Source organism: Phallusia mammillata, chromosome 8 (genome assembly GCF_965637545.1).
Source record: "Phallusia mammillata chromosome 8, kaPhaMamm4.hap1.1, whole genome shotgun sequence".
NCBI lineage: Eukaryota > Metazoa > Chordata > Ascidiacea > Phlebobranchia > Ascidiidae > Phallusia > Phallusia mammillata.
This window is the reverse complement of record NC_137259.1, coordinates 13,196,837-13,221,681: the sequence shown is the minus strand read 5'-3', so window position 1 is coordinate 13,221,681 and position 24,845 is coordinate 13,196,837. Positions and strand designations below refer to the sequence as shown.

At 36.1% G+C, this 24,845-nt stretch overlaps 3 protein-coding genes and 1 long non-coding RNA gene across 5 annotated transcripts; all 4 read left to right on the top strand.

The window, feature by feature from the left end:
- The first annotated feature begins 1,061 nt into the window (after positions 1 to 1,061).
- LOC145204882 (dual specificity mitogen-activated protein kinase kinase 7-like) lies at positions 1,062 to 4,791 on the top strand. Its single transcript, XM_080077493.1, has 8 exons — positions 1,062 to 1,308; positions 1,423 to 1,546; positions 1,810 to 1,990; positions 2,256 to 2,375; positions 2,629 to 2,736; positions 3,129 to 3,308; positions 3,853 to 4,073; positions 4,323 to 4,791. Exons 1-8 carry the CDS (start codon positions 1,143 to 1,145, stop codon positions 4,618 to 4,620), a joined length of 1,398 nt encoding a protein of 465 aa, XP_079933619.1. The 5' UTR covers positions 1,062 to 1,142; the 3' UTR covers positions 4,621 to 4,791.
- Positions 4,792 to 5,801: 1,010 nt separating this feature from the next.
- On the top strand, positions 5,802 to 8,070 carry LOC145204881 (carnitine O-acetyltransferase-like). Its single transcript, XM_080077492.1, has one exon. The coding sequence runs from the start codon at positions 5,885 to 5,887 to the stop codon at positions 7,769 to 7,771; it is 1,887 nt and encodes a 628-aa protein (XP_079933618.1). The 5' UTR covers positions 5,802 to 5,884; the 3' UTR covers positions 7,772 to 8,070.
- A 1,137-nt stretch (positions 8,071 to 9,207) lies between these two features.
- On the top strand, positions 9,208 to 11,086 carry LOC145205485 (uncharacterized). The gene is made up of 4 exons (XR_013853668.1): positions 9,208 to 9,773; positions 10,060 to 10,186; positions 10,367 to 10,457; positions 10,763 to 11,086. It is a non-coding gene; the product is annotated as an uncharacterized LOC145205485 (long non-coding RNA).
- Positions 11,087 to 12,456: 1,370 nt separating this feature from the next.
- On the top strand, positions 12,457 to 24,465 carry LOC145204144 (TGF-beta receptor type-1-like). Of its 2 annotated transcripts, none has more exons than XM_080076585.1 (12): positions 12,457 to 12,663; positions 12,877 to 12,995; positions 13,347 to 13,527; positions 15,405 to 15,449; positions 16,868 to 16,996; positions 19,662 to 19,794; positions 20,092 to 20,252; positions 20,676 to 20,843; positions 21,559 to 21,715; positions 21,784 to 21,908; positions 22,510 to 22,640; positions 23,051 to 24,465. In XM_080076585.1, exons 1-12 carry the CDS (start codon positions 12,603 to 12,605, stop codon positions 23,174 to 23,176), a joined length of 1,536 nt encoding a protein of 511 aa, XP_079932711.1. In that variant the 5' UTR covers positions 12,457 to 12,602; the 3' UTR covers positions 23,177 to 24,465. The 2 variants fall into 2 exon arrangements, with proteins under 2 accessions (XP_079932711.1, XP_079932712.1); XM_080076586.1 differs by having other exon boundaries at positions 12,458 to 12,663; positions 19,671 to 19,794.
- Positions 24,466 to 24,845: the final 380 nt, after the last annotated feature.

The window sequence follows — 24,845 nt, the reverse complement described above, 5'->3', positions numbered from 1 at the left end:
TGTGTGTTTTTCAAATACTTTTACCAAGATTGCAGAGAAAAAATAATAAAAAAATGATTTTGCCATTTATAGATTTACAAGCCTGACGTTGCTGCATTTGCCGTCAAACCTACTTGCGTAAAAACGTCAAACTCCTGCCAGCGTGGTTACTTGCTTTTAGGTTTCAGCGTAGCTCCCTTTGTGATTTGTGTTGTAGTCTGTTCTATTCTGGAGGCAATCAGAGATAAAAATCGATCTTGCTGTAGGGCGTTGGCAATGCAAAAACGCATTTACGATGGTCATTCTTTGTTCACAAAAATTTAGAGTAGCAGTATCGTGGAAAGAGTTGATGCGGCAGTTATTAAAGTTAGAGTGACGTCACTTTTGTGTAAACATTTTGAAACGCTACTTTAAAGCAAAATGTTGGTTTGCAAGTTTTATCTAACATGTGAAGTTTCTTTCAATATTGTTTATTTTAACTAATATAACTTACAGATTATGTGCAGCAACTATGTCTATGCAGATGAATTGTATCTTTATCTCCTGTTATTTTTGAGTTCCCTTTTTTACACACTTTTACACGGAATTCAACCACAATTCAAATAACAGGACACTTGACTCGATAACCTACGGTTTTTTCGGTGTCCTTGCTGTTTACGTATCCGTTCAACAATGGAACTGTAATGATGAAGTGACTATGCAAATAAAATTTGACTTGACTTGACTTGACTTGAGAATGCGATATAAAAGGTGTGCTGACTTATCAGGACTGAGTAACAATAATTGCACCAGTATAACATCAAATGACGGACATTAAAGACTGCAATCGTGTTGCAAAAATCACATGGTATTACTCGAGGTGTATGACTGTAATAGTGTGGGAGGATAAACATGTGAATCCTAAATATAGTCCATGCATGAGATTATTATACAACATTTTTCTCAGATAAATGTAGGCTCTTTACCAACATTGTTTCACTTGTAGTTCTCAGTTGTGTTAGAAAGACTATGTTTTGTATAAAAGCTATTTGTTTTAAGCTTTAATGTTTGCTGTTGTGTCAGTAGAACAGTAAAAAATATGTATAATGATTTTGCATGATGTATTTCAGTTTCATGTTTTTAATTAAGTATTAGGGCAACTAAATTGTTTAGATTGCCAAAACATGTCTGGAAATGTTGCCTCAGGTACAGTGAACCTAAGTGACCTTGAAGAGAGGCTAAAGAAGCTAGAAAGCAACTTTCAATCCAAGAAAAGACCTACCAACAAACTGGGACTTAACTTTGGTGCGCAACCAAATCATCCAACTGTCCCAGCCCAAAGACCTCAAAGTAAATTTTCGAAAAAAGTGTTTGAAAAAAGCTAATGTCATTTTTTTAGCTGTGAATAGTCCATTGTGTGTTCAGTTATGGTTGAACAAGTAATATATAAATACTATTTTACAGTGTCATTAAATTTCCAATCGTCTGCACCTGCATCGACTTTAAACTCCATGTCACAGCAGATGGCACAGCCAAGAAAAAAACAAATCTCTTTTTCTATTCCACCGCCGGAGAAAAGTCATGAAAGGTAATTGATACCTATATTGGTTATACATAGCCTAAGAATTGACAATACCTCAAATATTGTAATTATATAACACATGATCATACACATGCTATTTATGTCAGTTCTCCACATATCATGTTACCCACATGTTTTGTTGACATTTTGCTAAAGATGGTTGTAACATTTCCAGGTATAGTAAATCATAAATGAGTAACAACAACCAAATATTACTGATTGTTTTTGTTAATGTATAGTTTTTATTTTTTGTTTTTGTCTGTTTGTAGTGAAAGAGTTAACCAAAGACTACAAGAAGTTTACCAACAAACTGGAAAACTGAGGATAGGTGGAAAAGTTTTACAGGCTCATGTCCATGAGTTTGATAATCTGGGGCAAATTGGAAGTGGCACCTGTGGCCAAGTGTACAAAATGAGATATAAACCTATTTCTTATGTCATGGCTGTAAAGGTACAAACTGATTTACCTTTCCGTTATATGTTTGTTTATATATGTCATTTGTATTCCTTAAAAAAATGCCCATTGTGAAGAACTTTCAGAACAGTAAAAATACATACATATTAGAACTTTTAAAATAAATCAAATTAGATTTTGTGTTGTGTTTTTTTGAATTCCTTGTGATTGCCATCAGTGTATGGTTTAAATATACAACTATTATGTATATATGCTTATCTGTCATTTATCCATAACCTAGTTAATCTTGCACTTTTCTCAGCAAATGAACAGATCTGGAAACAATGATGAACAGAAACGAATTCTCATGGATCTGGATATTGTGCAAAAGAGCCATGATTGCCCCACAATAGTGACTTGTTTCGGAACCTTTGTGACAGAGGTAACAATTGACAAATCCCAGTGATTTTCACATCATTGATTTGTTCACTTTAATCACACAAACTATTTTTAAACATAACAGTGCAACAAAAACTGTGATCCATCCTTAACTTATAGATCATTTACAATGAAAATCTTTACAATCAGGCTTTAAACTTTTGTAAAACCTTTAGTAGGTGTCATTAAAAACCGTAAAATGACTGACTAGTCCTGATGCAAACCTGACAAACCGTGAGTAATTGACTGTTTTATAGAGTTCTGTGTGGATTTGTATGGAGCTCATGGAAACCTGCTTTGAAAAGTTAAAAAAGCGAGTTCAGGGACCGATGCCCGAAGTTATTTTGGGCAAACTGACTGTTGCTGTAAGTGATTTACATGAAATGAAACTTGTGACTAAATTGTTATACATGTGTGAAAAACACCTAAAAAGTAGTCATTGAAAAATCAATAAAAATTTGATGAGAAAAATAACAGTCCATATAGACGGAAAAAGCGCCATGTTGTATATGGCCCCTCATATCACTAATGATGGCATGAGCATTTACTGAAACGTTTGAATAATAAAGCATGCCGCTTTTTACATCCATTTGGGCCAATATTTTCCTCAATAAACTTATGAACAGATCAGTGTATAGTGTATCAACTAACCGTTTTATAATTTTCTGGTTACTAGAAAAAATAGGCTTAAATGTTAACACTTTGTTTTCTAAATTTAAAGGTTTTTGCTTAACAAATAATGTACTGTACTTTGAAGGTTGTCCAAGCGCTTAATTACCTAAAGGAACAACACAACGTCATACATCGCGATGTGAAACCGTCCAATATCCTCGTGGGTAACAATGGCGTCATCAAGCTGTGTGATTTCGGAATCAGTGGGCGACTTGTAGACTCGCAAGCAAAGACAAGAGCCGCTGGTTGCACAGCATACATGGCGGTACGAAAATGACATTAGTACTGCTTACTTCTTATATTTCAGTTTTGTTGTCCTAACTTGTGGGTTCCGTGAGAAAAACAAGGGGCCCACGCCAAAAGGAACCGAAAACGAACTTGCTCAAGACTGTTGTGCAAACACTCAGCCTGTGAACTTGGTTTTAGGCCAACTTTAATTGTAGACGCATGTTTTGTTGTCATTTTGTCAAGTTTCCTTACTTTGCCATTTTACTGAATAAGGTAAATTTTTATCCGAAAACACCAATATTATCTAAAAACAGGTGAGCGACATGGTTTCATTTCATAAAAAGTTTTTAAATACAACTTTTCTTATCGTCAGTAAACAAAAACAAAACCGTAAATATAAAGATTCAAAAGTTATGTATTGAAACGTTGCGAAAACGAACGCACTTCGCAGTATGGAGTGGCCAAAAAGTTACAAAGTTATTATTCAGATCCGTACTTAGTGTTCCCAACCAAAGAGTTTTTTTCAAATACCGCTCGATGTGAAAAAACTGTTTAAAACTGCTTTTCTTTTATTTGAACAGCCAGAACGAATCAGTCCTGACCCCAACCACCCGAACTACGATATTCGTGCCGACGTCTGGAGTTTAGGGATTTCCCTGGTAGAACTTGCCACCGGACGATTTCCCTACAGCGACTGTAAAACCGACTTCGAAATGCTGACCAAGATATTAGAACAGGAACCACCTTCTCTGCCGCCCGACAAGGGTTTTTCAATTCACTTCCAGAAGTTTGTTACTGCCTGGTAGGTTTCCATAACATCGACTCTGGTTAGATTATGTCATGTGATGTGATGTAAAATGCGAAACTATGCGGTGGTTGGATATACAAATCCGTTTAGTAACGCATTTAATTTAAAGTCAAATGAAGCAAAACTTTTAGACACTGGCTGTGTTTATTTTTTTTAAAATGGAACTAATTTTACCTTTTAATTGTTGTTTGATTATATAGGCTATACTATTCTTTAATGCATGCAACTTCCATATTTTCACAGCTGTACCAAAGACTACAGAAACAGACCTAAATACCGTGAACTTCTTGCCGACGAATTCGTAAAACGATTCATATTTGCCAATGTGGATGTCACCAAATGGTTGGGACAGATCCTCTATCCCCCAACGGGCACTACAGCTTTTCCAATTGCAAGGACTGCCAGTGGCAACGTTGTAAAACCTACAACAACCGACCCTTTTGCATTTGCTGCCGAAATCACACAAGCGCAATTTGCAAAACATGCTAGGACTCGTTCGTTAGACTTCAAAGATTTCAACAGAAAGCCTGGTACCAAGTGATTGTCTTTCAGTCCGTGCGTCGAATCGTCGTTGAGATTTCAGCGCATTTTAGCTTTCCATCAGTGTTTCTTAATATTTTTAGGAGGTTGATATAGCTGCTTTTATATGTCAAGTGTAATGTCTCTGTCCGTTGTTTGCACTCTTTGCGCTAATAAAAGTACTACCAACTTTCGAGAGTAAATGCAGTTCTCACAACAAAGATCTGTCTTGAATTTTTGTTCAGGATGCAAGGACCTGTAACTAGAGTTTTTGGCGGCCCAAGTCAACACAAAAAATCCCGTAGTTGGCTACGATCTTGCCACAATTGGCTACCCTTGAACATGCCCGATGTTTCGGACCATAATAATTTTTTTGAAGATAAATCGAGAACAGCCGACGTAACTTTGCACAACGCCATTAGTATGTGTAATTAAACAACGTGGGAATGGGCAGGTTAGTAACTGAAATTAACTTGCGGTGGAACTGGATTCGCTTCGTTGACCAATCCAAATCGGACTTTGGACCTTGGCACAAAACATTCGGCACAGCAGATGGGAAAAGTTCTGTGTTAAATAATAGGTGAATGGTTGTAGGAAAGTGCAGAGTCATAATTTTGTCTTTTGCCCAATGCGGTCTTACAAATTTATTTAGCTTGGTTAATGTGTAACTGCGCATAAGCACGCTGTTGCTACACCGTGTATAGGCTATACACTGTATAGCCTATACACGCACATCCGAATGTTCGACTGAGTTGAGAACTGAGATGGTATAGTGTAGTTAAAGTTAATCAACAAGTTTTGCAGAATAAGTCAATCAGCTAATTCACGTTTGTGGTCACCAACAAGCTATTTTTCAAAAAGAATGTTTTCCAGGCCCATTTTCTTTGTTAGGAAGTAATGTTGCAACTTTTACAATGCTTACACCAGTATCAATTGTTTTAAAATGAGCAAATCAGATAATAAGTGGTGGTTAGTAAAAAACTACATCGTGTTTCTCAATTCTAGTGACCGGTGATATGGTTGCAGGCATATTTGTATCGTCTAACCTTATTACTGTGACTCCAACTCTATTATTGTCATCGGTCATCCATCTATTGAAAATAAAAGTGTGGTTCAGTTGTTTGTGTTCACTGTTCACACATAATTGCTAAAAATAAAACAGCCTGTATTAATTTATGTTATCAATTTCGTTTTATTATAGTTTATTTTTTTGTTACCATGATGCAATTTGTTTTTAGTTTTCTTAAAGAGCAATTACTATCTTTATTGAACTGCAAAATTTGAAGATGCTGTCTGCAAAACTAAAAATACAGTTGTTGAGAAACTGCATCCTCGGACTGCAGTCCCAGCTTTTATCAAAGTCGAGCTACATGCCGGGTCGCTTTTATAGCCACCAAGAAAGCCTCCCACATTTGCCTGTTCCTCAACTGCAGCAAACCTTGAAAAAATACTTAAAAACCATTAGGCCATTGGTGAATGATGCAGACTTTCAGAAGACACAAATTATAGTAGAGGAGTTTGGAAAGTCCAACGGATTGGGTGAGCAACTTCAAAAAGTTTTGGTAGAAAGAAGCAATGAGAAGGAAAACTGGCTCTCTGATTGGTGGTTGGAACAAGCATATCTTCTGTCTCGTGCCTCTGTAGTAATTTATTGCAGTCCCTCTGTATCATTTCCAAGATATAACTTTCAGGGCACATTGGGTCAGGTTCAACAAGCAGCAAAGGTCATTTCTGCCATTCTTGACTACAAGATTGATATTGACAATGAAGCTCTTCCTGTTGAGAAATTGGGTGGAAAGCCACTTTGCATGGATCAGTACTATCGTGTTTTATCATCCTGCAGAATTCCTGGAACCGAAAAAGATGACATCAATTCTTTTTCAAGGGCCTTTAAACCACCCCAGCATATTTCAGTTGTTTACAGAAACAACTTCTTTGAACTGGTTGTTTACCATGCAGATGGCACTCCACTATCTGTCAAAGAATTGGAAATTCAACTGCAAAGGATAGTTGATTCAGTTACAACAGAAGTTCCACCAGTTGGAATTCTTTCATCATTGGATAGAGATCGTTGGGCAAAAGCATATAGGTCCCTAGTTGGTGATGCAAGCAATCAAGCATCAGTGAAGTCAATTCAGCAATCCATTTTCACCTTATGTTTGGATAGATCTGACTCTTCATCAAACAAAAATTGGAGGAGTGACTTTGCATTAAATTGCTTGCATGGTGGTGGAAGCCAGTTAAACACTGGAAATAGGTGGTTTGACAAAACCATTCAAATGGTTGTGGATGAAAATGGCGGTGTTGGTTTAGTATACGAGCATGCCCCTGCTGAAGGCCCTCCTATTGCTGCTTTACTGGATCATGTGTACAAGTTCTGTGAAAATATTCAGAACGAATCTGGATCAGCCATGGATTTACCATCACCAAAAGCTTTGCCTTTCAACATAAGCCCTGATCTTTCAACACGAATCCAAGAAGCATCTGAAACCATTGATGATTTTTACAAGACTATTAAACTAGAGGTGGTAGATTTCAAAGAGTTTGGTAAAGATTTTATCAAGTCACAAAAGATGAGTCCTGATTCATTCATTCAAATTGCTTTGCAGTTAACTTATTGGAGACTGCACAAAAAGCAACCAGCCACTTATGAAAGTGCTTCCCTACGCCAGTTTAGACTAGGTCGCACGGACACAATTCGATCGTGCTCAAATGAATCACAAAATTTTGTGGAAAATGTTGACTTGCCTAACCTGCAAGTTGCAGAAAAAAACAAACTGCTCAAAGATGCTGTGACTGCTCACCGACAATATGTAGGAGAAGCTGTAACGGGCCAGGGGATTGATCGTCATTTGCTAGGATTTCGACTTGCAGCAGCAGATGCAGGCCTACCTGCTCCAGATATAATTAAAGATGATTCATATAAACGTGCAATGCACTTTAATCTGTCAACAAGTCAGGTGCCTTCTAAAGCAGATCTATGCATGGCTTTTGGGCCAGCAGTGTTGGACGGATATGGAGTATGCTACAATCCAAAGGATAGCAAAATTCTAGTGGCAATCTCAACGTTCGATTCATACCCAGACTATGACTCTAAAACATTCAGTGAAGAATTATTCAAAGCTTTTTGTGATATGAGAGATATTCTGATTTCTGGTTCTGCCAAGTTGTGATTTTGACATCTTTGTTTATTTATTTCAGATTTATTTTGTTTAATTCTATGCATGTTGGAAAATAATTGTTTGCCGCATAAATCAATATGTGCCATACTGTCATTGCTTAAATGTTAAAAAAAGTTATTTGTGAATACATAGGTACGTTTAGAATTTTTTTGGCCTAAAATGTTTCTAGATTTTTTTGATTTGTTTATATATACATCATAAAGTACTTTTCATGTCGCATTGAACTGAAAATCTATCTGCAACAATTTCTGTACTTTTTTTCAAATCAAATAAAAGGTATCTAAAACTTGTTTTGTATTTTAAAACGAAAACAAACGAAAAGGGGGCAAAACTAAGTGAGACTTTTTCCCAATATTTATTTTATTGGGTTTTATTGCCACCTTGCAGTAAAATTGCTCCAATCACAACTGTTTTCTGCGTGGGCTCGCGGATATGCAATAGGCTTGGGGTGCATGGTAAGGACGAAGCACCCAAAATCATGTGATTCCTTGGGGTGCGTTAGTTAGTTTGGCTTGGTAAAAGACGACACAAATACGCTAGAGTTATCGAGTTTTTAACACCTGCCCAAATTTTTATGAAGCGCATAAAACGAGGCGCCGGCATGCGAAGGGCAAGAGGGGCACTTGAAATGTAGCCTACCTCAAAGTTAACAAATTTTGGATGAAAAAAAACTGATGAATTGAAAAGGCGATATGGACGCGTGGCTACGTGGGATTTTTTTTACTTCGCAGCGTGTTTTAGGCAGGGAGTCGAACCGGAACTGAACCCGAACCCGCGAACCGGTTTGAGCGGTTAATTTCATTAAACCCGAACCGAACCCGAACCGCTAATTACGATTTTCTAAAAACTCGAACCGGAGTTGAACGCTACATTTTGTTTGGCGTTGGACCCGAACCAGGACCAAACCAGTAAAAAATGCAGTCTGTTTTATATTTGGTGATTTTTTCAAAACAGCGTACTAAAGAATACAGGAGATAACACTTACGGGGCGTGTCAAAAATAACAGTGCACTGGCAAATTTCTTTGGATTTTGATAAGGCCAGGCAGATGATGGGTAGGATTAAATTAAAACGAATAAAAATTTAAACCGGTTCGGACCGAATAATTTGCCCGAACCGGAACAAAACCCGAACCCGAAAATATACATTTTCAAAAACCTGAACCGAACCCGAACCCTTAAAAACAAAACCAAGTAAACCCGAACCGAACCTGAACCCATATGACAAGCGGTTCGACTCCCTGGTTTTAGGTTTTAAACTTTTAATTGTACAGTACATAATTCGAGTGCATGGTTGTTTGATATCGTAAATATGTGTCAAATTTTGCCCCCTTTTGCAAATTTTCTGCAGGCGCCTATGACTGGAGGTCATTATTTGTAGTTCTGGGTGGAACGCACTACGCACAGTAGCTGTGGGCAGTGTTTTTTTAAGGTGTTTTCTCCAGCGGTTTCCCAAAATTTGCCAGTAGCCTAATAAATAATTCGTTTAAGCAAATATGGCTATTTTTTGGTATTTAAATGAAACACTTGCGGTCTCTTAAAACTACTTAGCGGTCACCCAAACCAAACCTTAAAGGTGGCTGTACACAGGATCCGTTTCGGTCCGTTTTCGTCCGTCATGCGTATACGCGCGTAAATTTCGGTCCGTCGCCTTCCGTCGACGTGCATACACAGAATGCGAACCATGCGTTTTGTCCGAAAACGGACGAAACGGACGTTAACGCAAGGCCATCCGAACAAATAGAACATGTTCTATTTTTTCGGACGTACGCATGCGATTTTCGGTGTAGTGATAGTGCAAAACTGAGAGATATTTCTAGATTGGTTGATTAATATTAATTATTTTCATCAAATCACAAGACTTGAAGCCCTCTTGTTTCTAATAATAAATAGAAGTGAAGTAATATGCAAGGTTTTATTTTTAAATCGGCAAAAAGACAGACTTCAGACTCGACTGGAATGCAGAACAACAGCGGGATACAAAAAGCTAATAATGTAAGTAACAAAAGCTTTCCGCGAAACAAATGGGTCAGGAAATAGTCAGTTCATAACTTAGTTCTGGCAGTTAATGTCATTGATTGCAAAATTTCAGAAACAGAAAACTGCAAATATGCCATCAGGGTTTAGAAATTCGGAACTATGTTGTATTAATATTTAGGATGTTGCTTATGAAATCTAAGTCCATACGCTAGTTGTTTACATACACTTAAGTACTGGTTGATGTTTCTGCAACAATCTGTGAATTATGCACTTTAAGTTATCATGATAAGTTCTTTTGTAGTATCCTTGGATTGATAAATATCAACTAAAGAAATCAAGTTTAACAAGAAAAACTAGTAACCAGCTTTGGAGAGAAATCTACCTTATAAATGCCTGTAATTCAACTTCAGCAGAGTTTGGTTTAACAGGTAATTTAACTAACTTGTGTTACAATGTGGATACATTTTTAATGGTGATAGAAATGTTGTGGTTTTTACCAAAAAATGTTTTGACAACATTTTATTGTACATTGGGAAGGGCTTATTCTGCTTATCAAATGTACATTTTGTGAAGTATATGTGACACCTGCCTGTTACTTTTTTTTACAGAAAAAATGTGAAAGAAAGGTGACATATGCGACACCTATATAAAAAGAAGACAGAAAATCCAATGGTTTAAGATTTAAACACAGCACCACAGGTATGTAAATTAAATGATTTATGCTCCATATTTGTAATAAACCTACTATATGTGTTATGTTTGTAAGGCATGGACCCCAACAATGTGCTATTTGAGTACTGCAGGGAAAGAATTGTGATCAAAAATAGTATTATTTTTCACATCTTCATTGTAATTTGTAACCAAGGTTTGTGTCTAATATGAGAGATGGAAACAAACCAGAAAAGTCAAGTTAAATGAAAGATTGCACTTAATTGTGGATTAAACAAATATACTTCTAAACTAATTTGTACATACTGTTGCATTTATGTTTTTGTTATTTGTAGGAGACCTACAGGCAACAACCAGCACATTGCCAAATTATAAGAATACAGCTACTGATGCTAGGATTGCTTTTCACTTTTCAAAAATAAGAAAATGCTTGAGGCAATCGAAAGAGGGTACAGGAGGGTTTTTAAAAGCAAATGAAATTCTTTAAAAATACGAAGCATTCTGTAAAAACACAAAAAAATCCTTTCAGTGTTTGTTCATCCCCAATTTTACCATTTAAACATTTCGCTCATATGCACTGTGTGTTTGTACTTTTTTATTTTGTCTGCTTTAAAAGTGTCTTTTAGAAAAACAAATACAAATATTTTGTGACATTTGTTTTCCATTAGCGATGTTATTGTACTGCTATCTTATTTGAGCATGTTTTGACACCAGCGAATGCCAAGGGTTGGTTGGGTAATGTCGATTGTAAACTATTTAAATTACTTTTTTTGGTCGGTGTGTTCGAGTTTAGCAATATTAAAATCCCACCACCACCACCGTGATAACCCAAATGCAAGAAATTAGCGGTGTTCCTTCTTTGAACAGCCAAACAACTGATTTGGAGTAGGACGCATTCAAGCAAAACGTCGCATCGTTCGGATCCTGTGTATACCACCACCAAACGCAGCCACTTTCGGAACGTAAATTCGGTCCGTTTACGCAAGTCAGAATACGGACCGTTTTTCGCATGCGTTTACGCACGTTGACGGAATACGCAGTCTGTGTACAGCCACCTTAAAAAAACCCTGGCTGAGGGTATTATAAAACGGCGTAAAATGAGTGTTTTATATTTATGATCAGGGGAGATTTGACCAATTTGAAAGAACGTGCTTTGTGAGTGAGTTGGGTTACAGTTAGATAAACGGAAATTGAAAATTAGTCATTTAAATTAAAAAACAAAGAGCTACGGGTCGGCCAGAGTGCTAGACCACCGTAACTCCACAAAAAGTACCCCCCAGTACCCAGTCTGACAAAGTTCAAACTGTTTTCTTTGTAACCGTGTCTTCTTTGTAACCGCGAAAGGTTTAATGAAATCATTTCACAAAAAAGTATTTTATTTCCCCACAACTTCCATGCAGGGAACACGCAGATATTTAGCAATGCTGAAAATTGCGTCGTGTTATGCCACACAACACAACTACTGCAAATACCCGTTTGCACAATCTAAAACAGCTAACAAATGCATTTTTACGTCATTTTATAGACGTGCTGCGGTCCCTGTTTGGAAAAATATCACTTGTCCATAGAAATAATAAAAAAATAATGAACAGTGAAAAAAAGGAGATAAAGCAGACATGAATTGTTTACGCTGTCTGAAAGTGTGTCGGCAATTTGATCGTAAAGAAAGTTTCTGGTTTAAAATTCCTTTGTTTCCTTTTCTCTGTAAAGTATTTCTGTTTTTATTTTTGACAATAATGAAACGAATGAATGTTATTTATGAAGTCAGTCAGCACTGGAGCAGATGGTAGCGTATAAACAAAACTTCCAAAGCCAAAAGGAACAGACATTTTTGTGTTTAGGCAGTCATATGAAAACTTGAGGGCATATAAAAGTTTCAGATGTTTTTCATTTACAGTACTATTACAACAGTTGTGTTTGGTGTATGTTTTTTTTATGTTTGTGCAGTGTATTAAAGTTCTAAAGTAAAACTCATAATTTTGTTCAGTGTAGACTGTAGACATAACTGGTACATTACAAAAATATATACAACTAACTCATAATATGTACTTAGTTTTCAGTTTGTGGTAGTAATAATAATCAGTTTGGAAACGAAGGCCAAGCACATTGTTCTAACGTGGAGTGTAAAGAACTCTGATCAATTGCTGTTTGTTTCCGAGCTGGTGGGCATACAAAATGCCCAACAAGTTTCTATTTAGTGGAATTTTATTGTTGTACTATTTCCAACATGTCAATGGTAAGGGTTATATTTTATATTGTGTGGTTATATTTTGATTTTCATACGACAAGTTTTTTTAAACAAGTCTAACATTATCGTGTTTTATTTTCTGTGTTAAAAGTAAAATGCAACTGTTAAATGGTATAATTAGTGTATTGCTTGATTAGTATATAAATTTTAAATTAAGTGAGTTAAAAGTTTCATGGAAAAAATTATCTGTTTTTTTTGCAGGAATAACGTGCCATTGTGGTGGAAACCTCATTAACCCCGATTGCAATGATTCCAGTTTGTGCACTGTGCCCGATTCTGTTTGTTATATCAATATACAAAAAATGGAGACTTATGAACAGGTGTGAATGACATTATTTTTATGGTTATCTTTGTAGTTTACAAATATCTTACTTACAAGACTAAGCTACACTTCCTAAAATGTTAAATTTATGAATTCAGACAAATGTTGCAACATCTGCAAGATTTTTATTAACTCGTGAATGTAAAAACAAAACCAACACGTTGTTTAATACAGTACCGTACTAAATTGAGCAAAAAAGAGCAGAAATCATAACACAAAAATAGACATCGAATATTATACAATGTAAAACTAAAATTCCAAGTAACTCAACAAGTCAAGTGAATTAAATAGTTTTACAGCTGGTTCAAATTTGTTGGTGCAACATTTAAATACTGTTTTTTTCTTCTAGCCTGTAATTCAATGGGGTTGTCTCGAAGGTACATCGCTCCAGCCACTGGGTCGACCCTTTCTTTGTCAACCAGTGGTTAACCCAATAATACAAACTCGATGCTGTTATAAGGATTATTGCAATGACATGAATGTCGTACCTGTACCAACATTTAGTCCACCTGATGATGATATGCCTGAAGGTAAAACTATCGTATTTTTTCTCTTGTGCTTTGTTGTGGTGAGCTGTAAAAAAACACTGATATATATTTGGATGAACAAATATATTTTTATTGGATGAACATATAATATTTGGATGTATATATTTGGATGAACATATATATTTTTTTCACAAAGCATTTAGTTTAATACAGTGGTTCCCAACTTATTGTTTTATCGGACGCGATACTGACTCATGTATATGCTTAATACTTGTTTGAAAACAACAATTTTAAGAAGAAAAGGGAAAATGAAAAAAAAACACCAAACAGAAACTTTTGCTTTTTTTGTAAAAAAAGTAAAAACAAACATGTTAAAATATTGAAAACTTGTGGTGCAACTAATTTCCAGAAGGCCCAGTTTGTGGTCACAAGCCATGGGCTTTGCAACATTGCTGTATCTCTTTGGTTAACATAAATCCAAGCATAAATTGGTCAGATCACGCCATGAGTCAATTGTGTTGTCAGAACGCCAGCTGATTCGAAATCCTATGTTTATGTTGGCCTTGTTATGTGATCTAGGCCATGCGCTACTTGGTTAGTGGGTTACCGCCAGCGCAAACACGCAAGGCGCACGTTTCTCAACACCACTTCGCATGTTCGTACGTATTGCATGTGTCTTGTATTGGTGACAAGCGTAATACTTTATGTCAGAGTCTTCCAAATGCTAAAGTTAGATTTTGAGTATTTCTTCATTATCACATTAAACAACAACACATGTATATATTAGTTTAGCATGTCTCTTTATACAGTGACCTGATTAAGCGCCAAGCAACCAGCTTGCAATGTCAGCAAAAATGTAAATTTATGCCACGAAATGTCAACGGTATTTTAGGCCTTTAACAAACTCATTTTTTGTGTGATGCTTGACGTGTAAAGGGAAATTACTTCTTAAGTTATAGAACGATAACGACTTGGACTTTCTCCAATTTAATAGTCCTCGCAGTTCATCCCAAAATAACAATATAATTTCGCAGTTTTAAATAGTTTTCAGTAAAAAAAAAGTCAGTGCCCAAACAAATATGAAGTGTGTTATTGTCATCAAAAGAAACAACTGTAAAAAAGCGGCACACGTATTTATTTTTTTACAGTGGCCCATAAAGCGCGTCATGTCTGATAGTGCCAACAGCCCTTTTTCTAACTTTGAAAGCGCCTCGTACGCAAGCAGTGGTTGTACTGCTGCTGAACAATCATATGTCAAAGATAGCAACTTTAAACCGTGCTTAACTCGCATTACTATCAATATACAGCGTTTATACTTATTAACGTAAAAACATTTCAGTTTTTAGTCTTCAGTTTATCAAAATTAAAAAGTGTTTTGTGCAGGCTTTTTGCGTGTAATACAACGGGCCATCTTCAATACAAAGCGAGCCACCATCTCGACCTTTAGGGTTCATTACTTCAGTAGTTCACTTCGCCGTTACATCAAACAGCGACGCTAATCTGTGTTTCCGGTGCCCGTTAACGTTTCGCGAAACAATTAATACTGCTTGAAATTACCAACTCCATCGGGAGAAACTTTTCCCATATTTCTAATCTCGCACTGTAAATCTGTTTACGATTGCGGCCCGCTCTCCTTACAGCTATTTTATATTTTAGTGTAGTGGCGCTTTGTGTGTGTGTGGCGTAGTAGACCCCAGACAAGCATATAAATTATTAATACTAGATAGGTCTTACTATTTTTAGAAAGGTTTTAAATAATCGGTTTACCAATGTGTGTTTCTCCGCTCCCACTTAAATACATACGAATCCTTAAACGCCACAAGCGCATTTTTAAAACAGGTATTTTACCTCTCTTTGTTACACTTCGGTAAATACACGTCGGTAACTTCTGTAACTGTAATGCAACTTTTATTTTTCAGATGAAGCCCCAATGAGCGTATTGAAATTGACGATACTTTTAACAAGTAAGTATGCATGGAATATGTATGTAAAGTAGTGTGTAGTAAAACAGCGTTTTGTTTTCACTTAAAAAAATATCTGCACATTTTATTGAATGTCAACCACCACGCAAAAGGCCTTCTCAGCTCGTGGTAACGTTGTTAACCTTTATGTCCCGTTTAACACTTTTATGTCCCGCTTTATGTTGTGTATATATATACGCAATTGCGATCCGAACGCAACTTCGTTGGTCCAGTTTGAGTTGGTTAAAACCTGCTTTAGAATCAAAGTTTGCATTACCATGTAGTTTTTTGGTATGCTGATAGCAAGCCCATTATCTTGGTGGTAACAGTGAATATTTTTGCAGTGCCTAACAGTTTACTTTTACAAAGCAAAACCTTAAGAATGTTACATTGATGCTAATAGAACTGCCCGTTGTAATGTGACTGGACACCTCTGTGTGGATTGCTAGCAGCTGTATGGGGCCAGTCAGGGGAAAATCGTGTCAACATTTTTTCACGAACCTTGTTTTATGTATTGAGTCGCAGTCGCATGTACTTCCGCGCTACAGCTAATATATGCACACAACATTCTAACGCTGTAATTCGTTTGAAGCGGAAATCTCTTTTACCGAATTTTCTTTTTACAATACCATGTTTTAACTCACAGGAAAAAACGCAGTAGCACATTGGTACATGTTCTTTAGTATACACAGCCGGTCGACGTATTCCAACACTGCGATCCATATTGCTGGCCAATGTCATTGAAATGCATTCGTTTCTGCATTTCTCTGACTCCTGTATTGATCCTTAATCAATCATTTCTGACGCCAATGTATGATATAGGTGTCACTGGCATTAAGCAATACAGGATCTAAACGTCAACAGGACATGTTGTGCCTGGTATTCATATGTCGAAATGCGGATGTATACACCCGTTGCAGGAAATGTTTTCTATTTGGCCTTGCTTTGTTGTTTTTGCATATATTGATCTGTGCAAAGCGCTCAGCCCAGCCACCACTAATGTACCCTGACCGCAAAATGGTAAAATTTTCCTGCGGTCGTTTTGTAGAAAATTTTCACAAGTCTTATACGAGCTTTAAACCAGCTTGTATAGATAAGGTATGAATTTTGGCTTCTAAAGAAAAAAAGAAACAAGCTGTTCATAACAACTTGAAATGTCACGTAGATGTTGTACATGACTTTCAAGTTGGTTTAACGCAGGCTTCCTGTTAACAACAGGCCCTTGCAAACGCTCTGCTACGGCTGAGTTCCCTTGCAGCGAAAAGTTGCAATACTTTTTTTGATCTCTTTCCAAAACATACCAGCAGCAACCTTGCGCCTTAAAACGCGATAAAGTGTATGATATGCTCTAAACCTTAAAAGAATAAAGCTATCCTTTCAAAAGTGTCCAAACTTATAGGCCTCTATATTGTACTTTGCAGGTAGTATCGGCTGTGCATTACTTGTGCTTATGGCATTGGTGATCGTCATATGGAAGCAGAGTGGCAAGCGAACAAAAAATCAACTCATCAACATGACGCCCACTGACAGTATACCAGACGCCATGCCAGGTTGGTTGCATTTGGTGAATTCAGCTTTGTACAGTTGGGTTTTGAATAGTGCTTCAAGCAGGGTGTCGCTAACACAACCCTGCCGCTGTCAGTTGAGGCCAAGCCTTGAAGTGCGCACTTAACACAGTACCAGAAGATGCGTGTTGTTGTAACTGGGATTTTGGTTAGCCGTGTCAGAAACCAACCCACACATTGGAAATCCATAAGCTGCAGACAGTGCACACTGTTTCGACCTATAAGGTCTCATCAGTGCAGCTGGTGACGAGAGATCGGCCGCATTGGCTAGTGTAGCCATTCAACGGCACGTGCCTATGCTTTTACATATACGGAAATCCATAAATTCTTCTAAAGTTTTTGGGAAATCGGAAGGTTTTTAAGTTAGTCAAAGCAACCAAAGGCGTAATACAAGAAAACCACTAAAACGCGTCAGAAGTGCCAAGCGCACGCCGCGTAACCATAATTTATGTGCGGTTAAACCTAAGAGCACATCTAAATGCAGAGACAGTATAGTATTGTTGAATTTGCGCAAAAAGCCTTTTTCATGTCGCCATATTTACCTCAATGGTGAAATCGATTTTATGGTGGCCCCAAATATTGCTCGTTGTAAGGTATTATGTAAGTGCATTTTCAATGTCGGCGCATTTTTATGCAACCTGTTTGCAACTAAGTTTTGAGCCATGTTACATTGTGACCTCTATAGATGACCTTGCGTTCCCCATTGTCCATATAAATGCAACTTTACCACAGGTAACGTAAAGTCAACTGCAAGATTGTTAGTGTTTTAATGACTCTATTTAATAAGTTTATTTGATTAAGTTTGAATTGCTTAACGTAACCAAAACAATACATTTTACCGGAAAGATTTTGAACCAATAATGTTTTCTGTTTGTCAAATTGGCGTTGCGCGCTAACCTTTGAACTGTATGTATTTCGAACGCAAAAACATGGTTTGGTATGTTTCGAACATCAGATGCCAAGGGAAAAGACGGAAGTTTTGTAATTGTTGAAAATAAGACACAATAAGGACAAATTGTAGAAAAAAGGACAGTAGGGCGACCGTGGTAATATTTAATTGATTCAAGTCGTGTTTGCGATTGCGATTTGTCTGGTGTCTTATACATAAAGAATTGACAACACTGAAATTTGCATCTGATAGGCCGTTTGGTTAAAAACGTTTGCTAAGCATAAAATTAAACAAATATGTCGTTCAACTGGTGTAATGTTAAAATTATAATCAGGCGTTTTCGTCCACCAGGTTGCATATTTAACAAATATGTCGTTCAACTGGTGTAATGTTAACACGCCTGATTATAATTTTAACATTACACCAGTTGAACGACATATTTGTTAAATATGCAACCTGGTGGACGAAACGCCTGATTATAATGAAGCGAGTGTTCAGCATTTTCATAAAATTAAAACCAAAAAAATGTGTTCACCACAAATCTACGTGACCTTTAAGGATTAACTGTTGCAGCTGCAAATCTTGAACAGACATGGTCGATTTTTTTCTCGGCCTGTCTGCAGTTGATAAGATTCTCCCTGATGCGGTTTCACGGTGGACAATTGCGATTTTACGAATCACGCTAACTCTCATTGTCTCGGGGGGACGAATTGCTGTGAACAATTAAGCATCACAAAAATATATCTGCTTTGCGTCTGACTGAAGTAATTGCGCAACTAATTACATTTTCTTCGTTTAAAAACAATGATTTTTCGAAGTTGTTGTGGGAAAACGCTGCCCGCCGATTATTTGGGTTTAAACTATTTCATCACGAAATGACGTCAGCAAGCATGAATACGTTTCGTGAAATAAACGGGACAGTTAAGATGGTGGCGTGGCATGATGTGATACAGCACGGTTCATGCAGTCAGTCTCGACAATCCAGCACCGTGCCACAGTTACCAAGTTATGTCACTCACTACATGTAACTTCTCCTCATTTCAATAGCAGCGTGTAAAGCAACTTGCGTAGTTTGGCAGGATTCCAAACACCAATACTCCATATTGCCCTTTCTTTTCACTTTAAGCACCCAATTTTACCTTTTATTTGTAGATTTGAAACAAGGCTTTTAAAGCTCAAGCAATTTTACAGTGTAAAACATTTATTTCTTAACTTGATAACTTGCGTAGTTTGGCAGGATTCCAAACACCAATACTGACGTTGGGTTGTGGTCCATATTGCCCTTTCTTTTCACTTTAAGCACCCAATTTTACCTTTTATTTGTAGATTTGAAACAAGGCTTTTAAAGCTCAAGCAATTTTACAGTGTAAAACATTTATTTCTTAACTTGATACCATGCTATGTTATGTTAATGGATCATTTAGCACAGTGGTTTCTAAATGGATAGGAATTTTTACAGCGTGGTTTGTAAAGATACACTTAGGCTCTGGGAATATCACCTGTGAACTTATAAAAAAAACAATTTTAAATGACATTTGTATGTTTAGCATCTACTATGTGGTATTGGGGAGGTATGAAAATGTTTTAACTGTTAGTGAGGAATTAATCATAAAAGGTTGGAAACCACTGATTTAACACATAGTTTTCATTAATCCTAGAGATGGTTATTTACATGTTTTGGACAAAAAAATTGTCACTACTTCCACCTTTTAATGCCAGTTTACTGATTTATTAACACTTTGTATTTTCTTCATTTTACTGATGGTTTAGTGGAGGATTGTATTTCGTATGGCAAAGATTGGTCATCAAGTGGTTCTGGCGCTGGTTTACCACTTCTTGTCCATAGAACCATTGCAAGACAAGTTGTTATTCAGGAAGTGATTGGAAAGGGAAGGTAAACATGTACTAATACTACTTGCCATGCCATTATAGTTAAAGGATATGATTTATTATGTTTGTTCTTTTGTCCTAAGTGCAATAAAGTCAACTATGTTTTATATTTGTTGCTATGTTTTAAATAGTTGGTATTTAATTGCAAATTTGAAAACTTTTTAGCTTTAAACATAACAATACAGAAAAATAAGTTATAAAACATACAGATTTTGAAACAAAAAGGATTTATTTTTGTTGACAAACATATTTCATATGAGATAAACGTTTGTATTCTGACACTTTTTTAAAAAATGTCAAGGTACGGTGAAGTATATCGGGGAAAATGGAGAGGAGAAGATGTAGCTGTAAAAAAATTTGTGACAAGAGATGAAAGATCCTGGTTCCGAGAAGCAGAAATCTATCAAACAAACATGTTGAGGCATGAACACATCCTTGGGTTTATTGCTGCTGACAACAAAGGTAAAATTTGAAATCTGTTTTGCACTGACTCTTTAGTGAGGCATGAAAAGGAAAATATCAAGACCCTTGAACTTAATCCATTTCGGCTGTTTGTTTTAGATCAAGTTTTTCACGCCAATGTTTACAAAAGTGTAGTATGTTATGTACAAAAAATGTGGACCATTTTAAAATTGTGTTTTGTATATTTTGTGTTTTTAAATCTTTTTGGGGTATTTTTCGACAATGGAAGGTTGTTCTGGTATCACATATTAATCAGTTGTTTCTTTATCAAAAAATCTTATGTAAGAGACAAACGAAAGACTGCGGTTTTCATTGCTTGTATTACCTCCAGGCTGGCGGTAGTCTTAAAAACTTTCCAGACTAAATCAAAACTCTTGGCCAGACTATCTTAAATTTTTATTATTCACATTGGATTCATTTTAGATGTTGGAACATGGACAGAGTTGTGGCTTGTCACTGAATACCACAGTAACGGATCATTGTTTGATTATCTTGGCGAGACAACAGTAGATGTACCAACAATGTTCAGGCTTGCTTGTTCAATTGCAAGCGGCCTTGCACACTTGCACATGGAAATAGTTGGCACTATGGGTAAACTATGCTGTTTTATGCTTTGTGCAGTGTTTCATACCGGAACGGAACGGAACGTTATACCGGAACGAAATAAATATTTTTGGCTAAAATGCCGGAACGAAATACAGAAATAAAAAAATTTCAAAACACCGGAACTGAACATTTTACATAAAACAATTGCTGAAAATTTCGCGCCGTCAAGCTCTTACAATTTACATTCGTTTGACCATCATTGACAAATGTCATGTGACGTAACAACTACCGACAATAATTTTTGTGTGTTGCAACTTTCTTTCTTTTCTCGCTTAATAGCTGTAAAGACCACAAAGAAATGTTCTTTTGTTAATACCGAAATGCCGAAAAATACAATTATAAAGTTATTTCGGTCAGACCGGAACGAAATAAAAATATCAGTCCAGAACGGAATAAATAATTTGCTCAGAACGAATACCGTTATTTCGTTTTGTTCCGTTCCGGTATGAAACACTGGCTTTGTGTAAGCAAATATTAGGCCTAAAATACCATATCTGTATAAACTGCTGTCTGCCAGGAGCAATATTAGTCTGGAATGGTTTGGCAATGTCATTTTGACTTTATATAAGCTCCGACTAGAACTTCCTTGTAGGGACCATTATTGTACTGCTGGATACAATATATATAGATTGTTATCATTAGGCAATTCCTTACTTATGTTTTAAGTATAAGTGTAAAAACTTCAAATGTAAATATAAAGGCAAACCACCAATTGCTCACCGTGACTTGAAATCAAAAAACATTCTGGTCAAAAAGAACACAGAATGTGCAATTGCCGATCTGGGTCTTGCTGTCCGTCACAATTCCTCCAATGATACAATTGACATTCCATCGAATGACAAAGTTGGCACTAAACGGTAAGTCATAAAAAGTGTGACTTTCATGCATTGGTTTGTAATTGTTTGTTCATTGATTTATATATCAGATATATGGCACCAGAGGTTCTTGACAACAGTTTAAATGTGCAACATTTTGATGCATTTAAACGTGCTGACATTTACTCACTTGGATTGGTTTATTGGGAAATACTTCATCGATGTAAAATTGGAGGTAGGTTTTGACTGTAAATTTTGTGCACTCATTTTACCCAACTGTTAATGTTTCTTCCGACTGAAATTTTTCAAATAAAGTCGCTTGTTTAAAAGTAATAATGTTACAGCATTTACTCAATTGTAAGCCACCCTTGATTGTAAGCCGCATGCTGGAATTTTAGATACTATTGTTTCATAAAACATCTTTCTGTTGTTACGTAGTATAACTATTTGCCCATATCTGTTAGTTACGTTGATAATTGTACCCAGCAGAACGTATATCGACATAATATCATCTGTACATGCATACAAGTTTTGAATCCCAACCAAGTTAAAAAATTGGAGTGTATAAATAATATCGGTATAGAATTAAAATGTAAGCTGCCCTCGATTGTAAGCCGCACAAACAGCACGTAAAAAAACAATATAAGCCGTTGCTTACAATGGAGTAAATACGGTATATATTGACAGGTTGTTTGGGATCATTTACTGTTCACTGGACCAGTTTCATGTTAGGGTACACTTGTTTTTAGAATTTATTGTCACCCAAAACTGTTTTTAACAAGCAATGTGTTAAGTATGCTTGATGTTACATTGACTTTATTGTTTACATATTTTAGGAAACAACTTGGATTATCAACTGCCTTACTTTGACATTGTGCCGGATGATCCTTCGATTGAAGACATGAGAACAATTGTGTGCAAACAAAACTTAAGACCCTGTAAAGAAGAGTCATGGGACAATTATGAGGTAAGCTGCTTGACATACAGAAGATAAGTTTAATGTTTTGTCATTTTCCAAAAAAAATGATTTTGTAGTGTTTGTCTATGTGCAGCCTATGTGTTTAAATTTTGCATTTACCACAAACTTAAAATACTGCTTAATAGTTTTTAGTTCAGTGGTTCTCAACCCCATATGCCCTAGTTGAGAAATCCTGTTTAGTTTATTATTTGTTAACAACATGTTCTGCTTTGGAGTTATCTAAAGTAACAGTTTATTGGTTTTGTTTTTATCGCTGTTCAAAAACTTTCAGATAAATGTTAAAAAAACTTTCAGTCAAATGCTAGGCACTTACAACAAATGATTTAAACAATCCATTCCTAAATGGCAAATAACTAAAACTGTTTCAAATGTGTTATTAACAACACTTTGCTGTTTAGAGCACCAAAGGAATGTGGAAACTTATGCAGGAATGTTGGTATGAAAATGCCTGTGCCCGGCTTACAGCACTGCGTGTTAAAAAATCTATATCCCGTCTACAAGAAGAAGAGGGGGTAAAAGTGTAAAAACAAACTCAAAAACAAAGCGCTCCTAATGAGACACTTTATTTTATTGTTGCCGCTTAGTTTTTTATCACTTGTTTCATCTGCGATTTTAGCGCTTTCACGTGCGGTCTAGTGTTGTCATTTCTTTGTTTGATCGTTAAAATTTTACTGGCTTGCATTGAAGCAATGTTTTACACACATTTAGTACAGTGTGCAAAGCACATGTTCAAATTATTTACCGGTCCCAAAGAATATATACCAACTATCGCTGACAGGTGCCTCAAATTTTACTGCCAATCGCCAATGACATGTCGGTTGCATTTTAACACAAACACCTCCATGAATTTTTGTGAATTGATTTTTTCCAGGGGTATTTTATGTTGAAACTCAAAAGACTATTAATCACTTTGCGAATGTTTATTTTTTTTTCTTCTTTCTATTATTTGTTGTACATATTCATTCGTGTTTGAGTTTTGTTGCATTTTGCCTTTTTGAAGGCAACTGTGTTTAACATAAATACCCCCTTTTTGATTGTCTCCAACATATTTTAGCAATTTTGATCACAAAAATTGTTGATATAAACCTCACTAAATAATGTGTCCACATATATATTGTATAACATAACAGTGTCCAAAAATAAACTCAGGCTCATATTAATATAAACTGCAATTAAAATTTCAGCAAAACACCTTTAAATACCCACTGCTTAGCACCAAGTTGCTGCTCCTAGCTAATACTGTCAATATATTAACTTAATAATTTCCTAAATGAATACCAAACCTTTTAATCTTGGTTTTACTGATGAAATGTTTCTTTTCATAAATTTCTTTTAAAGTTCAACAGTGTCTTTTTATGTACAGCATCAATTAACATCATCTTTATTTTTAATCAAAAGTGGTAATGGTTTCTTTACTACTTCAAATGAGAATCGTGTGTACCCTGTACTTGTGACATGCCACATTACAATGTGCATAAGACCACATAGGCCTCACACTATTGCATACCCTGCGTAACTGCAATCAGCATTTTCTTGTAGTGCATGTCACAATCCAATGACTTCATATAAAAGACGTGGCGCAGAGTTATATTTTCTTGCAACCCGGAAACTCAGTTTGATACAACACCAACATATTGTTGTGTACAGTTGTGTTGTATGCACTAAGTGTCATCACTAGTGCACTACAAGAGGTGAATAGTGGCTGATTCTGTTTAAGGCATCAAAATATAAAGATGTTTCTATATTTTTGTGTATCATTGTCGTAAAATTTTTGATCGCATTGCCTGTAAATAAATTTTATGCACAAAACCAACTTGAATTTTTAACCATGTTCCAACAAGAGAGAAGGGACCCATCAAAAACACACAAAACATTTTTTGGTATATATGTTTTGAAGTGTTACCGCTAGTATTACCCTTGGGTTAGCTTACCTACCCAACTGTGAATGGCAGTTTGAAATAAAAATTTGGGTGTCTTTCCCTCAAGTCATGTTGCATATACTAGGAGGGCACAATGTTAAAGGGTGTGGTCACTTACAAATCTTGAAAGATTGTTTTGTTACTGGTCTCATTTAAGTATACTTTCAAACGGTGCAAAGAATTTGGTTCTACGACCTGAATTTTTAATTCTCAAGTGTAAAGTTATTTATTAGCAGTTATATTGTAATTTAAAGAACCAACAGAAAATACTAGA